General features: G+C 38.3%; 1 protein-coding gene across 1 annotated transcript; it reads left to right on the forward strand.

Annotated features, from left to right (window-relative positions):
• The first annotated feature begins 1771 nt into the window (after positions 1 to 1771).
• Positions 1772 to 20340, forward strand: LOC132151235 (retinoblastoma-like protein 1). The gene is made up of 22 exons (XM_059559347.1): positions 1772 to 2086; positions 3389 to 3522; positions 3729 to 3929; positions 4012 to 4076; positions 4753 to 4881; positions 5156 to 5301; positions 5424 to 5488; positions 5623 to 5809; positions 6218 to 6384; positions 6532 to 6644; positions 6738 to 6841; positions 7018 to 7155; positions 7295 to 7459; positions 7579 to 7714; positions 10148 to 10381; positions 10490 to 10680; positions 10787 to 10963; positions 18661 to 18732; positions 18955 to 19039; positions 19397 to 19530; positions 19646 to 19810; positions 20170 to 20340. The coding sequence occupies exons 1-22, from the start codon at positions 1928 to 1930 to the stop codon at positions 20338 to 20340; spliced, it is 3138 nt and encodes a 1045-aa protein (XP_059415330.1). The 5' UTR covers positions 1772 to 1927.
• Positions 20341 to 22725: the final 2385 nt, after the last annotated feature.

The raw sequence follows: 22725 nt of genomic DNA on the forward strand, positions 1-22725 counted from the left end.
ATTTCAGGAGATTCACAGCCAGTATATGTACATCTGGAGAGTTCAGACTGTTAGACTGAGAATGCTGCGTTGCTGGTTGTAAGTGTATTGATTTTATAAATGTACTGTTTGTTGGAAATGTACAGTTTGAAAACACAATACTGTTATTGGAAACTTAAAAACACTCCTGTTTAATTAATTTTTTTAATCAAGTCATTTGAATAGAAAGTCTCCCTGGCATAATATCTAGGCTCATCAGTGAATATATATTCAATTCTGTGTCCTAGTAACATTGCTTTTATCTTTCTGCTAGCTAAAACGGTTTGGTTGTTCATCCAAAAGCCTGATCAATTTAACATTCTACCTGTATTTATTGTTTTACTGTCTCAGCATTGTCTCTGTGCAATTGCAACATGTACATAAAATTGCTGTCAACAGGTTTTGGATGTTTTCCTATATGGGATATGTACACTTTCCATAAAAGCTGAACTGTTTTGAAAATGGTAATTTTGACTCAATTTGTGTGTATAAACACATCTCTGGATAGTTGCTCCCAGATACTCTTGAAAGAAAAAAAAGCCTTCCCATTGCCCCCTGCCTCCATTTTTTGATGGATTGATCAAAGTTAGATGATTTGTAGTAGCTTTGCGTAGTGCTTTTCCGATGGGAAATGAGAATTGGTAAATTTGTGGTACCATGTGCCAGTGTCATTTTGATCAGACTCAGCCTTGAATATGTTATTGTCAGTGTTTGCATGTCAGGACCTGCTAAAAGACCAGTCACCATGTCTGAGGCAGAGCAACATCCCATACTTAAGTGAATGCAAGTCATGCTTCTATGGAGTGATTCTTATAACAGCTATGTAGCCAGACAGAATAAAAGCAGAACTGCGCTTGTGTTGGAGGTTCTGTTCCTCTAGATCTTGTAGAATAACGTTGAATTAATTTGATCTAATGGTCAGCGTTTATGACAAGGAAGTACTTTAAGTTTGTAGTTACATTGAAGCAAGTGCACTCTATTGGGATGATCACTCGACAAAAAGTGAGCTTATACTCTTGGTATGAAATCTGCAGCAGTGCTGAGAGTCATGGGTGTTATTATTATTATTATTTATTTTTATTTTGGGATATTTTGTTTGTTTTTTGTTCCAGTAGCTCCTGTACACGGATGAGGACCAATCATATAATTCAAACCATGGTTTGTGATCTTTTATTGTGCAATAAAAGGTTACTTTGAACTGTCAAGTCAATAATTGTTGATCAATGCGTTTTTTGCCAGACAATTTTAAATGTGCAGGTTTTTAACTAGTTTTAGTATTTTGTTTTATTTGAGCAAATAAGAACGCACATTTGCAAAACATTATATAGTTTATAAATGTGTCTTTAATGTTTAAAGTCTTTGAAAGTAGGGCATCCGTTTAAATTTAATTTTATAATTGCATGTAATTACGTGTAGAGATAATTAGTAATACATGTAGTTATGTATTATTAAGAATACAAGATAAACATGTCAAATAATACCAGATAAGTATGATAAGTATGTATGTATGTATGTATGTATAAACGGGACATTTTTGTAAATTTGCATAGACAATTCTAAAAACATTTGTTTTTTCGGTTGTTACAGATTAAGTCCCGGGTTAAAAAAAAAAGAGTAACATTTTATAATCGGAGTTTATTAAATTGTGTTTACATTCCTTATATTTTATGTAATCGTTTGGTAAAAATTTGTGAGGAGGTTTAAATCCTCCACGCTGTCGTCTTTGTTGTTGTTATGACGCCATCTACTACTCTTCTTCTCCCATTGGCTGAGAGAAGCCCGTTTTCGCGCCATTCGTAAGTCTCGGCATTGTGGGATAGCATCAGGAGGTCAGCGGTGCACCGGGTCATTCCGTGTTTCCCGTAAACACTTTTCTGTTGACGTTAACGGATTTTAACTGATTCCAGCAATGCGCGGAGATGAAACGGATTCGGAGTCCGTTAAATCAGACGATGGCTCGGTTAGGAGGAGTCTCGAGGCGCTTTGTCAGGAGCTCAATATGGACGAAGAGACGGCGGCAGAAGCGCTTCAGAACTTCAGCTCCATCTGGAACACTTACACGCTCGAGGTTCGACTAATTCACATTCAGACGAGAACCTTATGACAGGAACAACCGACGCCTCCTGCTCTGCCTTGCCTTCAACTCATCCGTGTGTTCCTGCAGATATATAGTCAAAATAACTACTACTAATTAGTCAATCTTTATTTACAATTCCCTAAGAGGCAACAAGTACGGCATTCACTCTTGTATTCTCTCAAGTAACGTTACATGGTATTCATGGTAACCTGGTAGGAATACCAGCATACTACCATAATAACGTTACATAAATACCATGGTCGCACCGTCCAAAGATATCTCAACGTAATACCATTTAAACACATTTTTATCAGTGTTCTGCTTCTGAAATGACTAGGATTCTTGATGTGTCACATGACATAAACACAAAGAGAATATGAGGAAGTCATTTAAAGAGAATATGAGGAAGTCATTTAAAGGGAATGTTGGAAAAGATACATTTTCCCACATTTCTTATTGGTTTCTAGATCTTAGAAAGTAGACGACTGTTTTTAAATATACTAGTGGTGTTCATTTTTATTCAAGCTTTACCCTGTAAAAAACTGACACATGAAATAATATATATATATATATATTATTATTATATATATATATATATATACTTTTTTTTTAATAGAACAGTTTTATTGAACCTTTAGACAAAATATTTTGTAAAAGTTTATGCACGTGTGTTTAGTGTTTTGTATCATATTTGAAACCTCAGGCTTCCATGGCTCTTATGATATCGTGGAATATGGTGCTCATACTTAATTAAGATAAATACATATGTCTGTTTTATTCAGAGGTCCAAACTATTTGGTGCAGTTGCTGATATTTTTATGTCCAGTTTCTTGTAATGTAAATCAGTCAGATCTTTATATTGGTATAGCAGACTACTTGCATGAAATGCTTATAAATATTAATATGTACACTTTCAATGTCTCTCAATAATGTGTCATAGTATGATGGTATGCATAGTTTTATGAGCAAAGCTCTATGGTTTTTGTTGTGGGGGGAAACATACAATACAATGCAATGCAATACAATGATGAAAAACCATTAGATTTCACATCATAAAGATGTTTTAACCATGACCTGGAGGTGCTCATTTTTACAATTGTTTTAAAAGGCCTAAAAAAAGTGTAAACTATCAATTATATGACAGAAGGCATGTAGTAGATTGTGTATTACATGTTTTTCAGCAAGGTTCTGTTTATGCCGATCGTTTGTAGGCCGTAGAAATGTATGTGTCTCATATGATAGAGGAGGCTATGTGAGATGTGTTAATTTGTGTAATGTGTTTGGTTGTGTCAGGGTGATGTCGTTCACTGGCTGGCCTGCTCTCTGTATGCTGCCTGTAGGAAGAGCTCCATCCCCACAGTGGGACGGGGTGTGATGGAAGGCAACGGCGTTTCCCTTACAAGGATCCTGCGTTCGGCGAAGCTCAGGTAAGGATCTCAAACAGAGATGGACCTTTACCTGCATGATGGATGTCGTCTTCTGTAATTTCAGTTTATTTAATGGAAAAGTTTTAGAGTAAGAAGAGAAACAATGGCAAGAGCATTTATTTGGATTGCATTCAAGGATTTTCATTTGTAATAAATCGAGGTTTTTATATGAAAATGTGAGCGTTGTAATGCTCTCTTTCCTCTAGTTTGATCCAGTTCTTCAGCAAGATGAAGAAATGGTCAGACATGTCGAACCTCTCCCAGGATTTCCGCAGCCGTGTCGGTCGACTGGAACGTAATTTCGAAGTGTCGACAGTGATATTTCTTAAATTTGAGCCAATATTTCTGGACATGTTTCAGAATCCTCAGGGTGATCCTCCCCGTCTGCCAAGAAGCCGCAAACACCGGTAAATCTGCCTGCCTTTTCTCTCCTTTTTTAGCTTTCTTTTGTGAGAAGAGAATTATGACAAATATACTTATTTCATGTAGGCGTCTTCCATGCCACATCAGTGACGTCTTCAAGTTCTGTTGGACGCTATTTGTATATACAAAAGGTAATTAGACTGAAAGAAGTCTTCCCTGTTTGAACCATAGACTGTCAGTATAGTTTAGATAAGACTACTTGGCACAGGCTGCGTCAAATAATGCTATTAACTACATAAAAAGAAATCAGTTAATTATTTCAACAGCCATAAGGAATGAATACATTTTTGGACGGTTTAGCTTAAAGCAAAACCAAATGCGCTAATTTTTAAAAGTTTGGGATCTGTAACATTTTTATAACGTTTTAAATAATTTGTAATTGTGTAAGCTCACTAAATCTGCATTCATTTGATCAAAAAAATGGAGTCAAAACACTTAATGTTGTGGAAAATAATTACAATTTAAAATAACTATTTCTATATATTTTCAAATTACACAGTTATGTTGCTTAACAATTTTATGCAAACCATTATATTTTTTTTTCAGAATTCTTATTGATTTGAACCATTGTTTATTTTGAAATAGAAATCTATTTATAACATAATAAATGCTAAATTTAATGCATCCACATTAAAGAAAAGTGTTAATTTCTTTAAAAGAAAAATTCTGATTGCAAACTTTTGACAGTAGTGTATTTTTATGTATGGACATTTGTAATTCCGACTGATTTGGCATTTGATTTCTGGTTGACTTGTACGTTCTGAAAGTTTAGGTAAAACCCTTGACATGATTTCTACTTCATTTCAGGTAATTTCCATATGATTGGTGATGACCTGGTCAACTCGTATCACCTCCTGCTCTGTTGTCTGGACCTGGTGTTTTGCAACGCTCTCATGTGCTCCAACAGGAAAGATCTCATCAATCAATACTTCAGAGGTAAAATTCCCTTCACCTCGCTGTGAGAGAATGTTTCTTTAATTAATTGTTGATTTTCTGTTTATAATCATTATCCTTGAGAAGGCAGAAAGTGTTACAAGCGAGTCCACTGATTGTGTTAGTTACTTGCGAGGTAGTGCACTAAGTTTTGAAATATTGACTAAATATGTGAAGATTTAGTGCATTTTAAACACTACTTTTAACTTCAACTTAAGTCTTCATTTAAGGTGGTTGAAAGTGCTTCATTTATAGTGAGTTACTCTCCTCTCTTTAGGACTGCCAAAGGACACAGAAAACTTGGAGGAAATGCCTTGTGTCATTGACCGGTTGTGTGAGCTGCATGATGGGTTGGTGGTGGAGGCCAAAGGCATAAAGGAGCACTACTTCAAACCCTACATAAAGACACTGTTTGAGAAAAGAGTGAGGAACACACACATACACACACTTATACTCACATACAGTTATACTGCAAGAACAGCATGATTGTTTACAGCCTGCTTATGCTTGCCATATTCTAAAAAATATTCCCTTATTTTTCTCAGATATTAAAAGGTGATGCTGAGACTCTGACTGAATTACTGGATACCCCACATTTCCAAGACAACAAGTAATATGGCATGAAATATTTTGTTATTTTTGGCCTTTCCAGCAATTTTGCATTTAAAAAAAATAAAATAATAAAACATCAAATGAAATGCCTTATTTCAGTAAGTACTGATATATGAATATTTGTTTTTCCAGTAAAGCCATAAACCGTGAGTATGAGGAATATGTTTTGACTGTGGGGGATTTTGATGAGCGAGTGTTTTTGGGGGCCGCTGCAGATGAGGAGATCGGCACACCTCGCAAGGCCACTGCTGAGCCTCCATCAGGTCAACTATCGGCCCGCATGCAGGTGGAGAACAACCTTCAGCAGCACTTTGAGAAGGTACTGAAGATTTCTTTCTCCTGCCATATTAGAGTAACATTCATCATGATGATTGTCAATCTTAGTTGAAAAATGTATGTTTATGAAAACTAAATATGTTAAAAATGTATGTTTTTGAAAGATGTTATTATTACTGTGATGGCAAAGCAGAATTTTCAGCATCATTATTCCAGACTTAAGTGTTACTTAATCATTCAGAATATGCTAACTGCTCCTTAAGAAAAATGTATTATTATTATCATCATCAATGTTGAAAACAGTTATGCATCTTAATATTTCAGTGGAAACCGTGATACTGTTTTCAGGATTCTTTGACTACTTTAATGTGTCCTTGCTGAATAAAGAATTCTTTAAAAAAAGTCATACTGACCCCAAAATTTTGGCTCAACCTGCTGTGTTTTCTCATAGACGCGTTCCCTTGCTCCTTCTACTCCTCTAACGGGTCGGCGATATCTGAAGGAGAAAGAGGTGCTGGTCACCCCCGTTTCCTCAGCTACCCAAAGTGTGAGTCGACTGCAGAGCATGGTAACCGGCCTCCGAAACTCTCCAAGCGATGCTCTGGTCCAAATCTTTAAGTAAGTGTCTGCCAAAGACAAATAGTTTGTTTTGGAAATTAGACATGGTATGCATGTACATCCAAGTATTCATAACCCGTCATGATGGCCCTCGGCCTTTAGCCTGTTTTCTTATAGAGCTGTTTTATTTTCACCATGTTTTTATAGTTCCTGCTCTCGAAATCCCACTGAATCCATTCTGAACCGAGTGAAGACCATGGGAGAGAGGTTTAAACAGGCCTACACCAAACCCACAGATGACCTGCCAGGAGCACATATGGGTCAGATATACTGCACATCAAAAAAAAAAAAAAGGAAATGTTACGAAAGCCTCATATTTAATCATGTAAGTAAGTTCAGGTTCTTGTGTGTAGATTTTGCAGAGAATCGTCTGAAGCTGGCAGAGATCTTGTACTTTAAGATCCTGGAGAATATCATGACTCAAGAGATGAAGAGATTACAAGGGATAGACATGGCCGTAAGTCAGTGTAACTGCTTTACTAGATAAAAACACTAGCCCTAAACTAACATTCGCCCTGATACCAAATAATGTGTATTTATCACCAAACAGATTTCTGTTTTATATCTACAGCTTACATTCTGCTTTTTTGGTGAAACTGCAACCCCTTCCTCTCTTCTTCTGATCTCTATCAGGTCCTGTTGGAGCAGGAGGTGCTTCACTGCTCTCTGTTGGCGTGCTGTCTGGAGGTGGTGCTTTTTGCATACAGCTCTCAAAGAACCTTCCCCTGGATACTAGAAATCTTCCAGATACAGCCATTCTACTTTTACAAGGTACAGAATGGTATACTGTTGCATTATGTTGCAGTAGATATTGATGTCTACAGAAAAAAATCACAACAAACTGTTAAGTCCTTTAAAGAAAACTGTTTATTTTGAAGTACTAAAGCAAATGTTTTTTGTGTTTTTGTAGGTGATTGAGGTGTTCATCCGCTCTGAGGAGGGTTTGTCCCGAGATATGGTGAAGCATTTGAATAGTTTAGAGGAGCAGGTGCTGGAAAGCAAAGCCTGGACCAAAGACTCGGCCCTGTGGACTGCACTCAGTAACATGAATAACAAAGTCCCCACTGTAGAAGAGGTACATACTTACACAATCTCACAAACTACTTTATAGGGTGAACATATTGTAAAATTCTTCATAAGGATCATTGTAGCCAATAAAATTACAGATATGACTTGTTTTTATCTGTTTCTTAGGTGAATTTTCCCAGCAATTTTGACACGGGTAACAATGCAGGTGGTCCCAGTCACCTTCCTTTGCTGGCGCTATCCCCCATCATCCACCCTCGCATCAGGGAGGTCCGCACAGGCCTGGGCTCCAGTGCACGCAAAGGTACCACATGTCCCATAATGAGGCTGGACTCTGTGAGACCCCATAAATGTGTAGAATTAAAGAGGGGCATTCCAGAGAACATTTGATCGGATGAAAATATTTAGGAATATATTTGGTCTGTTTATCATTTTAAAATATGTTATATATTTCATATATAAATGCTTGTGTGAAATATTACTTATTTATTTATTTGTGTAACACTTTACAATAAGGTTAGTTAATGTTATTTAATACCTTAACTAACCATGTGCAATACATTGTTACAGTATTTATTTAATCTTTGTTAACACATACGATTGAACTAGTGAGTTTAGGTATGTTAGGTTGACATCGCCTTTTCCACCACTGGATCTCTAGCTATTTCGGAATGGAATTACACTTCACTGTCCATGGTTTCATCAGCATCCTCCCATTCCGCAAAGTCTATTTTATTTTATTTTAGTCTATTGTAAAAAAAAAGGTTTATTTGTTTCTAGTAATTTTATTTTGTTAGATATTTCCACTTTGCGGGAGTCCCGCAAATAACTTTATTTTCCCGCAACCCTATGGCGTTATTTTTTAGTCAAAAGTTATGACCATGTAAGACATGCTCACGAGCACATTATTTCACACGCGCAAAAATGAACCTTCAGCTGGCATGATAAAAGTACTCGCACACAAATTCAACAACCGAGAGGTGTACAGGTAGCTGCGAGTGCCTGGCATACTCTCATAGGTTAATTCTGCTTGTACAGTGGAATCCTGCTCGCGGAGTGCTGTTTTGCTCACGCAGTGGATTTCTGCTCGCTCAGCTGATTTCTGCTCCCTTGAGTCTACATGACTTTTGACAATTTGGGGGCGGAAACCAAGGAGGGCACTGACCCTCTTATGATTGGTCACTTTCACACAGGGACATCCTTGTACCTTGATTGACAGCTCTCATTACAGGAAGCACGGAGTTGGGTTAAGTTACCACCGAAGAAGAGTGGGAATGAATTAGAACGTACAAAAATGCTGCACATATAAAATGCTGCGCAGATCATAGTTAAATCAATTACCATCGATGTATATATTTGCGATGACGATGACGCCTACGTTTTGTTAAGTTAACATTAGCGTTACATAAAAGTACATGTGAAAACAATTGTTATGATTCAGTTAGAAAATATGTAACGTTAATGTTAACTTAACAAAACGTAGGCTTCATCGTTCGCTAATATATTCATCGATGGTAATTGATTTAACTATGATCTGCGCAGCATTTTATACGTGCAGAGACATTTTATGTATATTAGAAAACTCATTCTAATTCATTCCCACTCTTCTTCGGTGGTAATTTAACCCAACTCCGTGCTTCCTGTAATGAGAGCTGTCAATCAAGGTACAAGGATGTCCCTGTGTGAAAGTGACCAATCATAAGAGGGTCAGTGCCCTCCTTGGTTTCCGCCCCCAAATTGTCAAAAGTCATGTAGACTCGAGGGAGCAGAAATCAGCTGAGCGAGCAGAAATCCACTGCGTGAGCAAAACAGCACTCCGCTAGCAGGATTCCACTGTACAAGCAGAGTTAACCTATGAGAGTATGCCAGGCGCTCGCTCGCAGCTACCTGTACACCTCTCGGTTGTTGAATTTGTGCGCGAGTACTTTTATCATGCCAGCTGAAGGTTCATTATTGCGCCTGTGAAATAACATAATGTGCTCGTGAGCATGTCTTACACGCTCATAACTTTTGACTTAAAAATAACGCCATACAACCCGCACACAATAATATCTTGCCGCTCGCATCTGCATTCACCCATCAAATATTGTCCCGCGCCGCTATCGGTTGCGCTGGGTCCCGCGGGTGCAGGTCTCTACCTCGGACAGCTAGGGGGCAGATGGGGTGGTGCGTGCTGGTCTAGGCAACAGTGGGCAAAAGTTGTCCAAGCAAGAGGTTAGAGTGGCGCAAAGAGTGTCCGTAGCACTGTTCGTGTCCAGAGCTGAAAACTGAGAGAGTGAAGGAAGTGAGGATGAAACCACAGAAAGATAGGCGAGATGGAGAGAGTAAGCGTAGGTTCCGTCGAAAGGTGACCTGCATTGGAGCATGTGCCGCTTCAGGAGTAAGTGCTAGGTTAGCAGTAGTGAGGATCTTATTTTTAATTTTTTCCCCTTCAGACTCAGAATTTTTTTCACCTACCAAAAAATAAAGGACTATGACTGAAGCAACATAAAAATACTCAAATTTTAATCTTGCGTATGAACTAGAGTTGAAAAAGTTTTGAAAAGAATATACTTACTGTAACAATGAGCAATCCAATAAGAATGTAGAAGAGATGGTAAGTTGAAGTCTCAGAATTTTTAAATCTTTTTGTGGCTTGCTATGTATGAATTTATGTGTGTATATGTCTGCATGTATTTGTTTGAAAATGGAATAAAATGTACTCATATGGCTAATATTTATAATCTTTCTCTCTTAGACGTCCCTCAGTCTCCTATTTCTCTCCACGACCGCTACAGCTCACCTGCAGCTGGCAGTGCCAAGAGACGCTTGTTTGGTGACGATCCTCCAGCACAGTCCCCAGTGAAAAGAATCTCAGTTACTCCCATAAAAATAATTTCCAGCGCTGCAGAAAACAACCAGACCACTGGCACAACGACTGTCCTGTCCATGGCAACTGGAAACGGCCAACAGCTCACCATTCCACTGCAGAGTACCACATTTATTTATTTATTTTCTCTTCTTGTTGTGATAATTATTTGACAAAAAGATGCACACAACATTTCTGTATTTGTTGACATGCTGGTTCCTCATCCTTCAGTGGTAAAGAACGAGATGGGCGGCATCACAGTCATTCAACTTCAGGCCAATGAGATGAACCCCCTCACCGCTCAAGTCTTAATGACAGCCTCCCCCAGCCGAAGTGCAGCTCCACCCGCCAGCTCCGACACACAGCCCCCGGCTGTCAACAAACCCCGCCGCACAGGATCCCTCGCCCTCTTCTTCAGGAAGGTGAGGAGATGTGTGCTAATTTACACCATCTGGACTTTTTGCATCTGCTCTTGAATGGAGATATTTGTTTGCTGAAGTGCATATTTGCTGTTGCTTGTCCATTTAGGTGTATCATTTAGCCAGCGTGCGTCTGCGGGACCTGTGTCTAAAGCTGGACATCTCATCGGAGCTGCGAGGGAAGATCTGGACATGTTTTGAACACTCTCTGCTGCACTGCACTGACCTGATGAAGGACAGACACCTGGACCAGCTTCTGCTCTGTGCCGTCTACATTATATCAAAGGTACGCCTTTTGAAATGTGGAGAGAATGGCTACGACAGGGATGTCAAATGTAGAGTAGAGCTGTTTAGATACAACCCTGATACCCCTAAACCCTAACACACCTGATCCAACTAATCAGGTCCTTCAGGCTTATTTGAAAACTACATGATGTGCGTGTTTGGATCAAAACTCTGCAGGGCTCTGGCCCTCCAGGAATAGGTTGTTTGCAATCACGTGATTCTGATGACGTGCAGAATTCAGATGGAAGGGAGGAAGTGAAAAGCAGAATGGTTGGACGTGATCCTAATGTTATGAAGAGGAGCGATTTTTCTACTAAATTGAAATACTTGTCGCCATCGAGGTGGTGGATTAGGGGTTGAACCACTTCTGATTTTTTTTTTTTTTTAAGTTGACTTTTATGTGATGAAAGTCGAGTCTTAAGTTGACTAGTCGCTGATGACATCATTATTGAAACAAATATGTCTGGAGCAAACCCCTTGTGCACAGCTATGGCATATGGATGCTCACATGACTATTGCTCCTATAACAGCTCATTTTTATCTTTATTTCTCACAGATTTCTGCTTGTTCTAAATCAGGTACAGATAAAGTAGCACAGTAAAGATTACATTTATATGAATGCATTAGTGAGAGCGATTGCTTGTGTGAATTAATTCTTCATGGCAGCGTCTCTCTAGTAGTAGTGACGCTGTGGGATTTAGTTAAGAAATATATGCTTGAACTTTTCAGTTTCTAAGCTATTTTATTGAGAAATCACAGAACAGCGCTGAATGATGTGCGAGCGCGATCTGCACGTGACACATGAGCTACTGTCTGTAGCCTATGTGTGTGCGTTACAGTGCAGCAGCACATTAGATTAGAATAGCGATTAACTTACCTGTACAATAAGCTGTTCAGAATGTGCATCCTCCTGTTCAATTTCGAGCATCCAGTAATGTGTGTTTATGTGTGGTGTTTAGCATTGAGTGAATTCTGACGGTCTCAGGCTGAATGCATGAGATTTCTATTTTCTAATTATATATTTCTTTATTAATATCTTAATATATTATTATATCTTATATTAACCATTTGCACACACAAACAATATCCGACTCGGCTCCTCCCGATCGCAGACGCAGGTTTACGAGCCACTTTTCTTGTTTTTCAGTCAATTATTTGCCTTTCCCCCCTTATGAACAACAACATTTCCATACATGAAAAAAGCTCCTTGTGGTTTCTAGGTTTGACTGACTTGAGCATCCATAATGCAAAACAGGCATTTTGAGTTTCTGCTAGCGATTCCTATATAGAAAAATCAAGTCCTGCCCTCCAGCTGCATTTCACACCACAGCAACAACATCATGTGCAAACAACCTATTGACACCCCTACAACCTAACCTGAGTTTGACACCCCTGGGCCAAGGCAACATTGTTGTGCCAAGTAATTGAAAAAAAACAAACAAAAAAAAACAATGAACTTCACTACCCTTCTAAAGTTTGGTGTCTTTAATTTTTTTAGAAGAAGCTTCTTTCTCACCAAGACCGCATTTATTTTTAGTAAAAATACAGAAATATTGTGAAATATTACAATTTAAAATAACGGTTTTCTGTTTGAATATATTTTCAAATGTATTTGTGTGATGCAAAGCTGTGTTTTCATCATCATTACTCCAGTCTTCAGTAGGGATGGGTACCGAAACCCGGTATTAAACTGGCCCCGTGTGGGATTTAAATCCTGCCATGATTCAAAACTGAAAATACAGTTCTGAAAGATTGAAACTAAGTGTTCGAAAACTCAAAATCTTACAAAAAAAAGTTTCAAGTTTCAAGAGTTTCAAATTTGTCAGTGTTCTCCCACTGTATTAGATTGTTTTCCAGGTTTGAAACCTTGTAAATGGTGATCTGAAAACTGGTGTGCGAATGTGTGAATTTTTTTTTTTTTTGAAACTCTGAAAACAGAGCTTTGCAGGCTTGCAAAGTGGTCAAAAAATTACATCTCTTCAAACATAATTTTGTTTTTGAGTTTTCCCTCTTCAGAAGTGCAACACTCTTTTTAATGGTGTTGTGCAATATTTTTTTCAGAGTTTCGAATTTGTCACTGTTCTCCCAGTGTATACTTTGTTTTCAATATTTGAAACCTTGTAAATAGTGATCTGAAAACTGGTGTGCGAAAGGGCGAAACCTATTACATTACATTACATTTGCACTCCTATTGCAGACTATTTTTTCAGAGCTGAGTTTACAACACCCACTTTGCGGAGATACGTCCACACAGTTGCGAGCTTGTGACTCACGTGATTTGTGGCAGCTTTGTCACGCAGCTCTGCTCTGAAACTCGAAACTCAGACTGAGCGAAAATAAAGCTTCGCAACCTCGCAACTAAAAAAAAAAGCCTGGAGGGAGGGCCTTCTGCTCTTGGCCAATGCTTTGCTGTCTGCTGACGTACAGTCCAATCACAAGTCGCATTTACTGGAAAGGTGGGATTGACCGACTGCTCCGCCTATGACAAAAGCGCACAGGATACGCAAACAGAGGATGCACAGATTTCTGGCCACAAGGCGGTCCCGTCTAGGATGGCATGCGGTCCATTTCTAAAATAAGGTTACCGACTTGTCGCTGGAATTCACCACACAATTGCAAGTAGCCTCTGAGTTTACCACTGATATCTGATAGGCCGGCGGTGCATCAGTATACACACTCACCTCACTTTCCTTAGCTGGCGACTCACTTTCCTCACGCAGTTAACCACTGACTCTCTCTTCACGTAGAGACCGAATATTACAATTAAAGTGACTTCTATAGTGCATCCAAAAGAATATTTAGATATTATATTAAAATATTCAGAAAGTTGTACAGTGTATTTTTTACTTTTATTAAAATATTTCAGTAAAATTATAAATAATTGCCTATTACAAATTTATGAATGCATGGTTAACTTTTTTCTGCAATCACTATAGGCTATATGTATTGAGAAATTTTAAAATCTATATTTTGTAAAAATAAACCTGAATTATAATCTAAACATCTGTATTTTCATATATTATATAAGTAGTATATATATATAAAATATAAGTATATATATAACATAAATAAGTAGGCTAATAAATATATTTAAAACATATATATTTAAAACATAGGATAAACTATTTGTTCTCCACCACATCACTAAAATTGATACTGTGTGTGTGTGTGAGAGAGAGTGCTTTCTGTCAGGCTATCATTATGTCAGGCTGATTGGGTTAGAATGGCAGACTTGACATTTAGGAGGGTGATGCTTGAAATCATTGTTCTTCCATTGTTAACCATGGTGACCTGCAAAGAAACGCGTGCAGCCATCATTGCGTTGCATAAAAATGGCTTCACAGGCAAGGATATTGTGGCTACTAAGATTGCACCTAAATCAACAATTTATAGGATCATCAAGAACTTCAAGGAAAGAGGTTCAATTCTTGTAAAGAAGGCTTCAGGGCGTCCAAGAAAGTCCAGCAAGCACCAGGATCGTCTCCTAAAGAGGATTCAGCTGCGGGTAGGGCTGTGGCGATAACCGCAATATTGTAATACCGCGCTATTGACAAGCAAACCGCAGAGGAAAGATAGCAACCGCAGAAACCGCGGCAACCGCAGTGTTCAGGTTTTTTTTTTTTTTTATGAGGCTGTGGCCTTATTGTTTTTTTTTTTTTTTTCAATTTGTCACTGTGCATTCAATGTTAAATAAATTAATGATACAATATGGTTACGACTGTAATTTTCTCGCGAGCCGTTGTAGCTTTATGGTGCTTCGTTTGTTTTGAATAGGCCGGCTGAAACGATGGGAGACGCTCGATCTCGTCCCAAAACCTAATGTCACGTTGCCAGTTTGGGAACATTTTGGCTTTCAACCCAATGAAAAGGGCGAGCCAGCGAATATAAATGAGCCGATATGCAAAATGTGCTGCAAAAAAGGTTCCTGTGACGCGGCAATACATCTAATTTGAGGTCATCGGGACATTCTAAAATGCTTAACGTAGTTTAATACAATACAGTGATATTAACAGACCAAACTCACTAAACATCATATTAATAAAGTATATTATCTACAAAAAATCAGATGATCCCTGAATATGAATTCAACGCGTTTAATAACACGTTAAGCCTTTTCCTCTCATAGAAAACCATCATAAGGCTTAACGTGTTATTAAACGACTTGCATTCATATTCAGGGATCATCTGTTTTTTTGTTTTGTTTTTTGTACATTGTATACTACTTTATTAGTATAATGTTTAGTGAGTTTGGTTTTTAAAAATCACTGTCTTAGTACATTAAGCCACATTAAGCGTTTACTTATAACGGTTGTCTATGGGAGGAAAAGGCTTAACGTGTTATAAAACGAGTTGCATTTATACTTGGGGCTCATCTGATTTTATTTATAGATAGTATACTTTATAAGTAGGATTTTTTTTAGTGAGTTTGGTCTGTTAATATCACTGTCTTAGTACATTAAGCCATGTTAAGCGTTATAGAGTGTCCCCTGTCATCCAGCGCAGCTGCCCCCTCAAGCATCAGATCGCGGAGCAACATCAAAAAGAACAGCTGAGACCGGCCGACAGTTAGGAGTAGCTGAAGCCTTTGCGAAATCTGTAAAATACAGCCGTGAAAGTAACAGGCATACCTGCTGAAGTCACGGACAACCTCAGCGTCAGTGCCCATACCCAAGAGAGCGTGAGCAAATAACGAGCTCACACACGCTATCTGCTTGAGGAGTGCATCGACTCCAACGCGAATCCACTGTCCTGGTGGGCAAGAGGTGACGCGATAATCAGTCTAGATTTCCGCTGCTGTCCAAAGTCGCGCACAATAACGTGTAATACATGTTAGAACTCTTTGATTTCTTTAAAAAAAAAAACTTATTGGAAAACGCATGTTCTTGTTGCTGTTTGGCATTTAACAATAAACAAATGTTTTAAAACGTGTCTCTGTCAGTTAAAAAAAGCAACAATATATGCTACATAACTCAACGATAGAGCTTTGTATGCAGCAAAATCAGGATAAATTAGGTATGTTAAAAAAAAAAACGGCGGTAATACCGCATATCGCGCTATTGAGCCACCCATAATAACCGCAGGGGAAATTTCTTAACCACGACAGCCCTAGCTGCGGGATCGGAGTGCCACCAGTGCAGAGCTTGCTCAGGAATGGCAGCAGGCAGGTGTGAGTGCATCTGCACGCACAGTGAGGCCAAGACTTTTGGAAGATGGCCTGGTGTCAAGAAGGGCAGCAAAGAAGCCACTTCTCTCCAAAAAAAACATCAGGGACAGATTGATCTTCTGCAGAAAGTATAGTGAATGGACTGCTGAGGACTGGGGCAAAGTCATATTCTCCGATGAAGCCCCAACTCCAACAGCAACTTCTTCCAACAGTTTGGTAAAGAACAATGCATTTTCCAGCACGATGGAGCACCGTGCCATAAGGCAAAAGTGATGATAACTAAGTGGCTCGGGGACCAGAATGTTGACATTTTGGGTCCATGGCCTGGAAACTCCCCAGATCTTAATCCCATTGAGAACTTGTGGTCAATCCTCAAGAGGCGGGTGGACAAACAAAAACCCACTAATTCTGACAAACTCCAAGAAGTGAATATGAAAGAATGGGTTGCTATCAGTCAGGATTTGGCCCAGAAGTTGATTGAGAGCATGCCCAGTCGAATTGCAGAGGTCCTGAAAAAGAAGGACCAACACTGCAAATACTGACTCTTTGCATAAATGTCATGTAATTGTCAATAAAAGCCTTTGAAATGTATGAAGTGCTTGTAATTATATTTCAGTACATCACAGAAACAACTGAAACAAAGATCTAAAAGCAGTTTAGCAGCAAACTTTTTGAAAACTAATATTAATGTAATTCTCAAAACTTTTGGCCACGACTGTATACTGATGCACCGCCGGCCTATCAGTGGTAAACTCAGTGGCTACTGGCAATTGTATGGTGAATTCCAGCGACAAGTCAGTAACCTTTTTAAAATTTTAGGACCGTTTATTTTGCGTATCCTGTGCGCTTTTGTCATAGGCGGAGCAGTCGGTCAATCCCACTTTTCCAGTAAATATGACTTGTGATTGGACTGTACGTCAGCAGACAGCAAAGCATTGGCCAAGAGCAGAAGGCCCTCCCTCCAGGCTTTTTTTTTTAGTTGCGAGGTTGCGAAGCTTAATTTTTGCTCAGTCTGAGTTTCAGAGCAGAGCTGCGTGACAACGCTGCCACAAATCATGTGAGTCGCAAGCTCGCAACTGTGTGGGCGTATCTCCGCAAAGTGGGTGTTGTAAACTCCGCTCTGAAAAAATAGTCTGCAATAGAAGTGCTAATGTAATGTAAGAAGTTTCGCCCTTTCGAACCTCAGTTTTCATAGTTTCAAAACTTTTTTACACCTATTCGCACACCAGTTTTCAGATCACTATTTACAAGGTTTCAAATCTTGAAAAACTATACACTGGGAGAACAGTGACTAATTCGAAACTCTGAAAAAATGATTGCACCACACCATTAAAAAGTGTTGCACTTTTGAAGAGGGAAAACTCAAAAACCAAATTGTTTGAAGAGATGTAATTTTTTTTACCACTTTGCAAGCCTGCAAAGCTCTGTTTTCAGAGTTTCAAAAAAAAAAAATTCACACATTCACACACCAGTTTTCAGATCACCATTTACAAGGTTTCAAACCTGGAAAACAATCTAATACAGTGGGAATACACTGACAAATTTGAAACTCTGAAAATTTCTTTGCGCAACATCGTTAAAAAAATGTTGCAGTTCTGAAGAAGGAAATCCCAAAAACAACATAATGTTTTCAGAGATATTTTTATTTTTTTTTACATTTTGCAAGCTTGCAAATCTTATTATTCGATCTAGCAAAACTTTTTTTTGTAAGATTTTGAGTTTTCGAACACTTAGTTTCAATCTTTCAGAACTGTATTTTCAGTTTTGAATCATGGCAGGATTTAAATCCCATAGCCCCGGGGCTAAATTATGAAAGGCCGTAGTATCAGTAAGATCTGACGCTATCGGTTCTGCTTTCGGTACTGGAGGGAAAAAAATTAATGTACTATGTATTTTTGCTTAATAATGTTATCGTGCTCCTTTTATCTCACCAAACATTTCTAATGTGCGATCATATTAAGACGTTTGTCTGTGAGATCTGCGCTCTCATGCGCTCCGCTGAGGCTGTCTGTCAGTCACACACACACACACACAACAAGAACGAGCGCGGCGCACACACATGCATAAGGGGCCGTTCACATATCGCGCCTTTTGCGCGCTCAAGTTCGTTATTTCAAATGTAGGCGTGCGGTATGCGTGCTCATAATGGAAAATTTTTTGCATGTAAGGGCAGAAACAAGCAATCTGTCAAAGCATCTTTCAAAAGTGCATTATGTGCAGACAGAGAAATGCAAAGTTTTCGACTGCCTAACACAACACAAAGTAAAACAACACAAATTACCGAAAAGAATACCATTAAAGTACCGGACCATTAAGCAGTATCGGTAAGAGTAGTAATACCATTAAAACCTTAACGATACCCATCCCTAGTCTTCAGTCTCACATGATCCTTCAGCAATTATGATTTCCTGATTCTTTGAACAAAGAACTTTTTATTTTTTTTATAACATTATAAATAACTTAACCATCTTAACTCTCAGATGAAAATATAACAAATTGATATTTTCTTTTTGACTTGCCTGCTGCTTCTGCAGATCACAAAAGAAGAGCACACTTTTCAGGACATCATGAAATGCTACCGAACCCAACCTCAGGCCAACAGTCATGTGAGTATCAACAGTGTCAGTGTTTCCAAACCTGTGACTAACTGCTACGGTTTTAGATTTATTTTGTATATGTGCTTCGTGTGCAAATGTCATTGATAATGGTACAAAAATGGCTGATTGCCCTAGCTTCCTAATGTCAAAAACCTTGGAATTTGAGCTGTGATGAGAGTACATACAAGGCTTTGATGCAATGGCATCTACATCTTGTTGGTGTGTTTGTAGGTGTACCGTAGTGTTTTACTGAAGAGGCGTGCCAGAGAGCAGCAGACAGATGAGAACATGGAAGTGGATCCACCAGTAGACCAGTGTAAGGGTGATGTGGGCAAAGTCCTAAATGTCTCTGTCTTGTTTTGTTTAAAGCACAATGACAACTGGAGTAATGGCTGTTAAGAAAAGAAATCTGCTTAAGCATCACATAATGATTGCAAATTGTTTAAAATAGAAAACTCTGTTATTTTACATTTTAATTTTTCATAACATTACAGTTTTTACACCAATAATCTTGGTGAACATAAGATTTATTTTAAAAATATAAGGTTAACAATCCCAAACCTTTGAGCAGGGTGTGTGTGTATATACATATTTAGTTTTGATGATGGTGGCAAAAGTCTCCTTGCTTTTTATTGCTTTTGAAAATATATATATTTTTTTTTTCTGTTCACAGCCAATGAGAGGACGGAACAGGCTGAAAGTGAATCAGAGGAAAGAGGAGACCTCATCCAGTTCTACAACTCCATTTACGTGCTAAAGATGAAATTGTTCGCTCTCAAATATGCACATTCCATTCTTGACAACAAGGTTAGTGCATTGCTTAACTTCATTTGAAAATCATCTTGTAATAACTTTATTTTTTTTTTTTAGATAACCTTGAAAACAAGTATTTGAATCTTTCTCTCTCTGTTTCTCTGTAAAGATGGAGGTTCCTCCGTTATCTCCATTTCCGTCGGTTCGCGCTCAGCCTCTCTCTCCTCGCCGTGTATCTCAGAGACACTCGATCTTTGTTTCTCCTCATAAAAACGGCTCGAGTCTCACACCCAGTACTGCCTACACGTACAAATTCACTGGCAGCCCATCAAAGGTTAGTCAAAATGTAGGTTTTCACAACAAGTAAGAATTCCTTTAAAGAGATATTTCCTGAAAACATTTAATCTCTAATCATTTACACATCCACATGTCAGACACGTGTCCTAATCTGTCAGTCACGACTTTCTTCTGTGGATCTCAAAAGAAGATATTTTGAGAATTTTCATGCACAATGAAATACACACAGTGCAACTGTGCATTATTATTGTCAGATTAACTGATTAGTACATTTTTATTCAATTAAAAACCAGTTGATTTATTTTTTTTATTGCTTTATATTTTGAAGCTCCTACTGTAAGTTTTGCCAGTTACGGTTGTTGAACTTATAGTCTTCTACTTTCTTTTTTTCTTCAGGAGCTGAGTGATATAAACCAGATGATCCGTCAGGGTGGGGTGAGCAAGAAGCGGGCGTTCAACATGGAAGGTGATGAGACTGAGTCTCCATCTAAATGCCTGCGGCAGGAGAACGATGACGTGCTGCTCAAACGCCTACAGGATGTGGTTAGCGAGAGAGCGAGTCTCTGACCTGTGAGGATTCCTAGTGTAAAGCCAAAAACTCTTCCTATGTGCTGCTCAATGACTCCAGGATATAGAGAGTGATATGACAACAATCAGTCTCTTATCGGTTCAGAATAAGTACATTATGTCACAGAACAACGGCAAAGCCAAAAACCATCACGTGTTATGACAAAATTATTATTATTATTATTATTTTTTTTTTACACCTTGATTTCTGAGTATCAGGGAGATTGGTATAAACTTAATTTATACCGAATCTAAGAATCATGTATTTTGTTTTTTCATGATGCTCATCATGCGTTCAGAATGATTTGTTTCTTACAATACAGAGATATTCTGTAGCTGTTTTCTCAACCAAGAGTCACATGACCACCGTTTTTGCAGTAGATTCTCTCAGTGGTTTATTTGCCCTCACATACGGTAGTAATACAAAAGAAAATATTTTTAGATTTTTTTATATTAGCATTTTTTAAACTATTTTAATCCAGTTATTTACTGGCACAGTGTACCGAGCAAATATTACTTTTCCATTTTTTTTATTTTGTGTGTTTTTGGTGAACCTGTCAATGATGGAATCAGTTTTGCAAATCCTCTGTGCAGCTTTATATTCAGTTGTGTGGTATCTACACCCCTCAATTAATTGTAGTATTTCTCTTTAACATTTCATGCATTTTCTCAAAACAGTGTTCTGTTTTCTGAAATGGTCATGTTTATAGACCATTTAACATTTTAGATTTTAAATTTGGTGGATTTTTCCATCTTGTTTATGTGGTGTACAGTAATGGCGCTTTTCCACTACACAGTACCAGCTCGACTCGACTTTGTTTGGTTTTCCACTGTGTAAAAGTTGTACCTGTACCTGCTTCCAGGTACATTTTTTCGCATCACCTCCGGTGAGGTTCTGAGCGAGCTGAGGCGATACTAACATGTGACGTGAAAACACGGCAGACTTCTGATTGGTCAGAGAGAATTGTCAATATTCACTGCGTCATCATTGCACGCATCAGACAGAGTGTCCTGAATAACCCCACCAATTATAAATTAGTTTGGCAAGAGATTGCGTGATATTTCCATTACTATTATGGCAACTTGGAAGAATATGCCGTGGTCAAACGAGGAGGTGCAGACTTTCCTTTGTTTGGTTGCCGAAGAGAGGATCAAGCGAGAGCTTGATGGGGGAACGAGGAACGAGAAAGTATATAAAGAAGTCTTCAAGCTGCTGTCCACACATGGCTACAACAGGACTTTCCAGCAATGTAGGGAAAAGTAACAAAAAATCTTTAAAGTGACTACAGGGCTGTAAAGGACCACAACGGCCTCAGTGGTTCAAATCGAAAAAGCTGGAAGTGGTATGAACAGATGGACGGTATCTACGGCCATAGACCGGCGAGCAACGGGAGGGAGAGTGGACTTGAGTCCCTGATGGAGGATAGTAAGGCATTTTTGTTTTCTGTAGGCTGGCTTTTGGACAGCTGAAGCTCTAAAACTTGTTCAACACCGTTTATTTAAGAGTGATGCAGGTATAATTGTATTATTTGGTTTTAATTATGTTATTTTAGTGTCATTTATTGGTCACATGCTCAAAGGGGTGGAAGTGAAATGTTTTCTTCAAATCATGTGTCCAGTGGTATAGCTAGCTTTGTCTGTATTTCTCAGTATTGTTGGTAAATTTGGGATTTACTTTTTTTTCTTGTGCAAATGTCTTGCATTTTACCCATTATGTTCTTTTGCTTTCATCTATCTCAATATCTGATATCTCTTTGCTGTTGGTGCTCTGTATTACAGCTCTGAAATATTTATTTTGTTTGTTTATACAAACTCCATATTTTAAACTTTGAAATAATTCTCTACATTGTTTTTCCACAAAAACCTCTTATACTATTTCAGAATCAGGTGAGGTTCAGTGATTGTTTGTAATTAAGCTTTATTGTACGCATTAGTTTGACCAATCAGCTTTTGGTCTGTTCTAAAGTAAGTGCCTTAGCATGTACATAATAAAATGTTTATGTAAATGTTTGATTTTTTTTTTTTTTACCTGAAATATGATATCCTTCTGTTAATTAATGTATTTATTTATTGACCACTAAAGCTAATCTCAGTGTGTATTGAATTGATTTGGTCTTTCTGAAATAGGAAAACTGAAATATGTCTGCTATTCAAAATTAATATAAAACCAGAGATATCTCTTTATTTTCCAATAAGTGCATGATGTACCATTCATTGTATACGGCACCCTAAAACTGGTATTTGTATAATGTACGTGAAATAAATGAACGATTTGTGGCATTTCGAGTGTCGGAGCATAGACTGTATAAAAACAGTGTCGGACGCATGACGCTAAAGGGCTGCCGCTTGCCAGAGTCTGAGCCAATCACAAAGTTCGGAACGACT

The sequence above is a fragment of the Carassius carassius genome, chromosome 10 (assembly GCF_963082965.1).
Source record: "Carassius carassius chromosome 10, fCarCar2.1, whole genome shotgun sequence".
Taxonomy (NCBI): domain Eukaryota; kingdom Metazoa; phylum Chordata; class Actinopteri; order Cypriniformes; family Cyprinidae; genus Carassius; species Carassius carassius.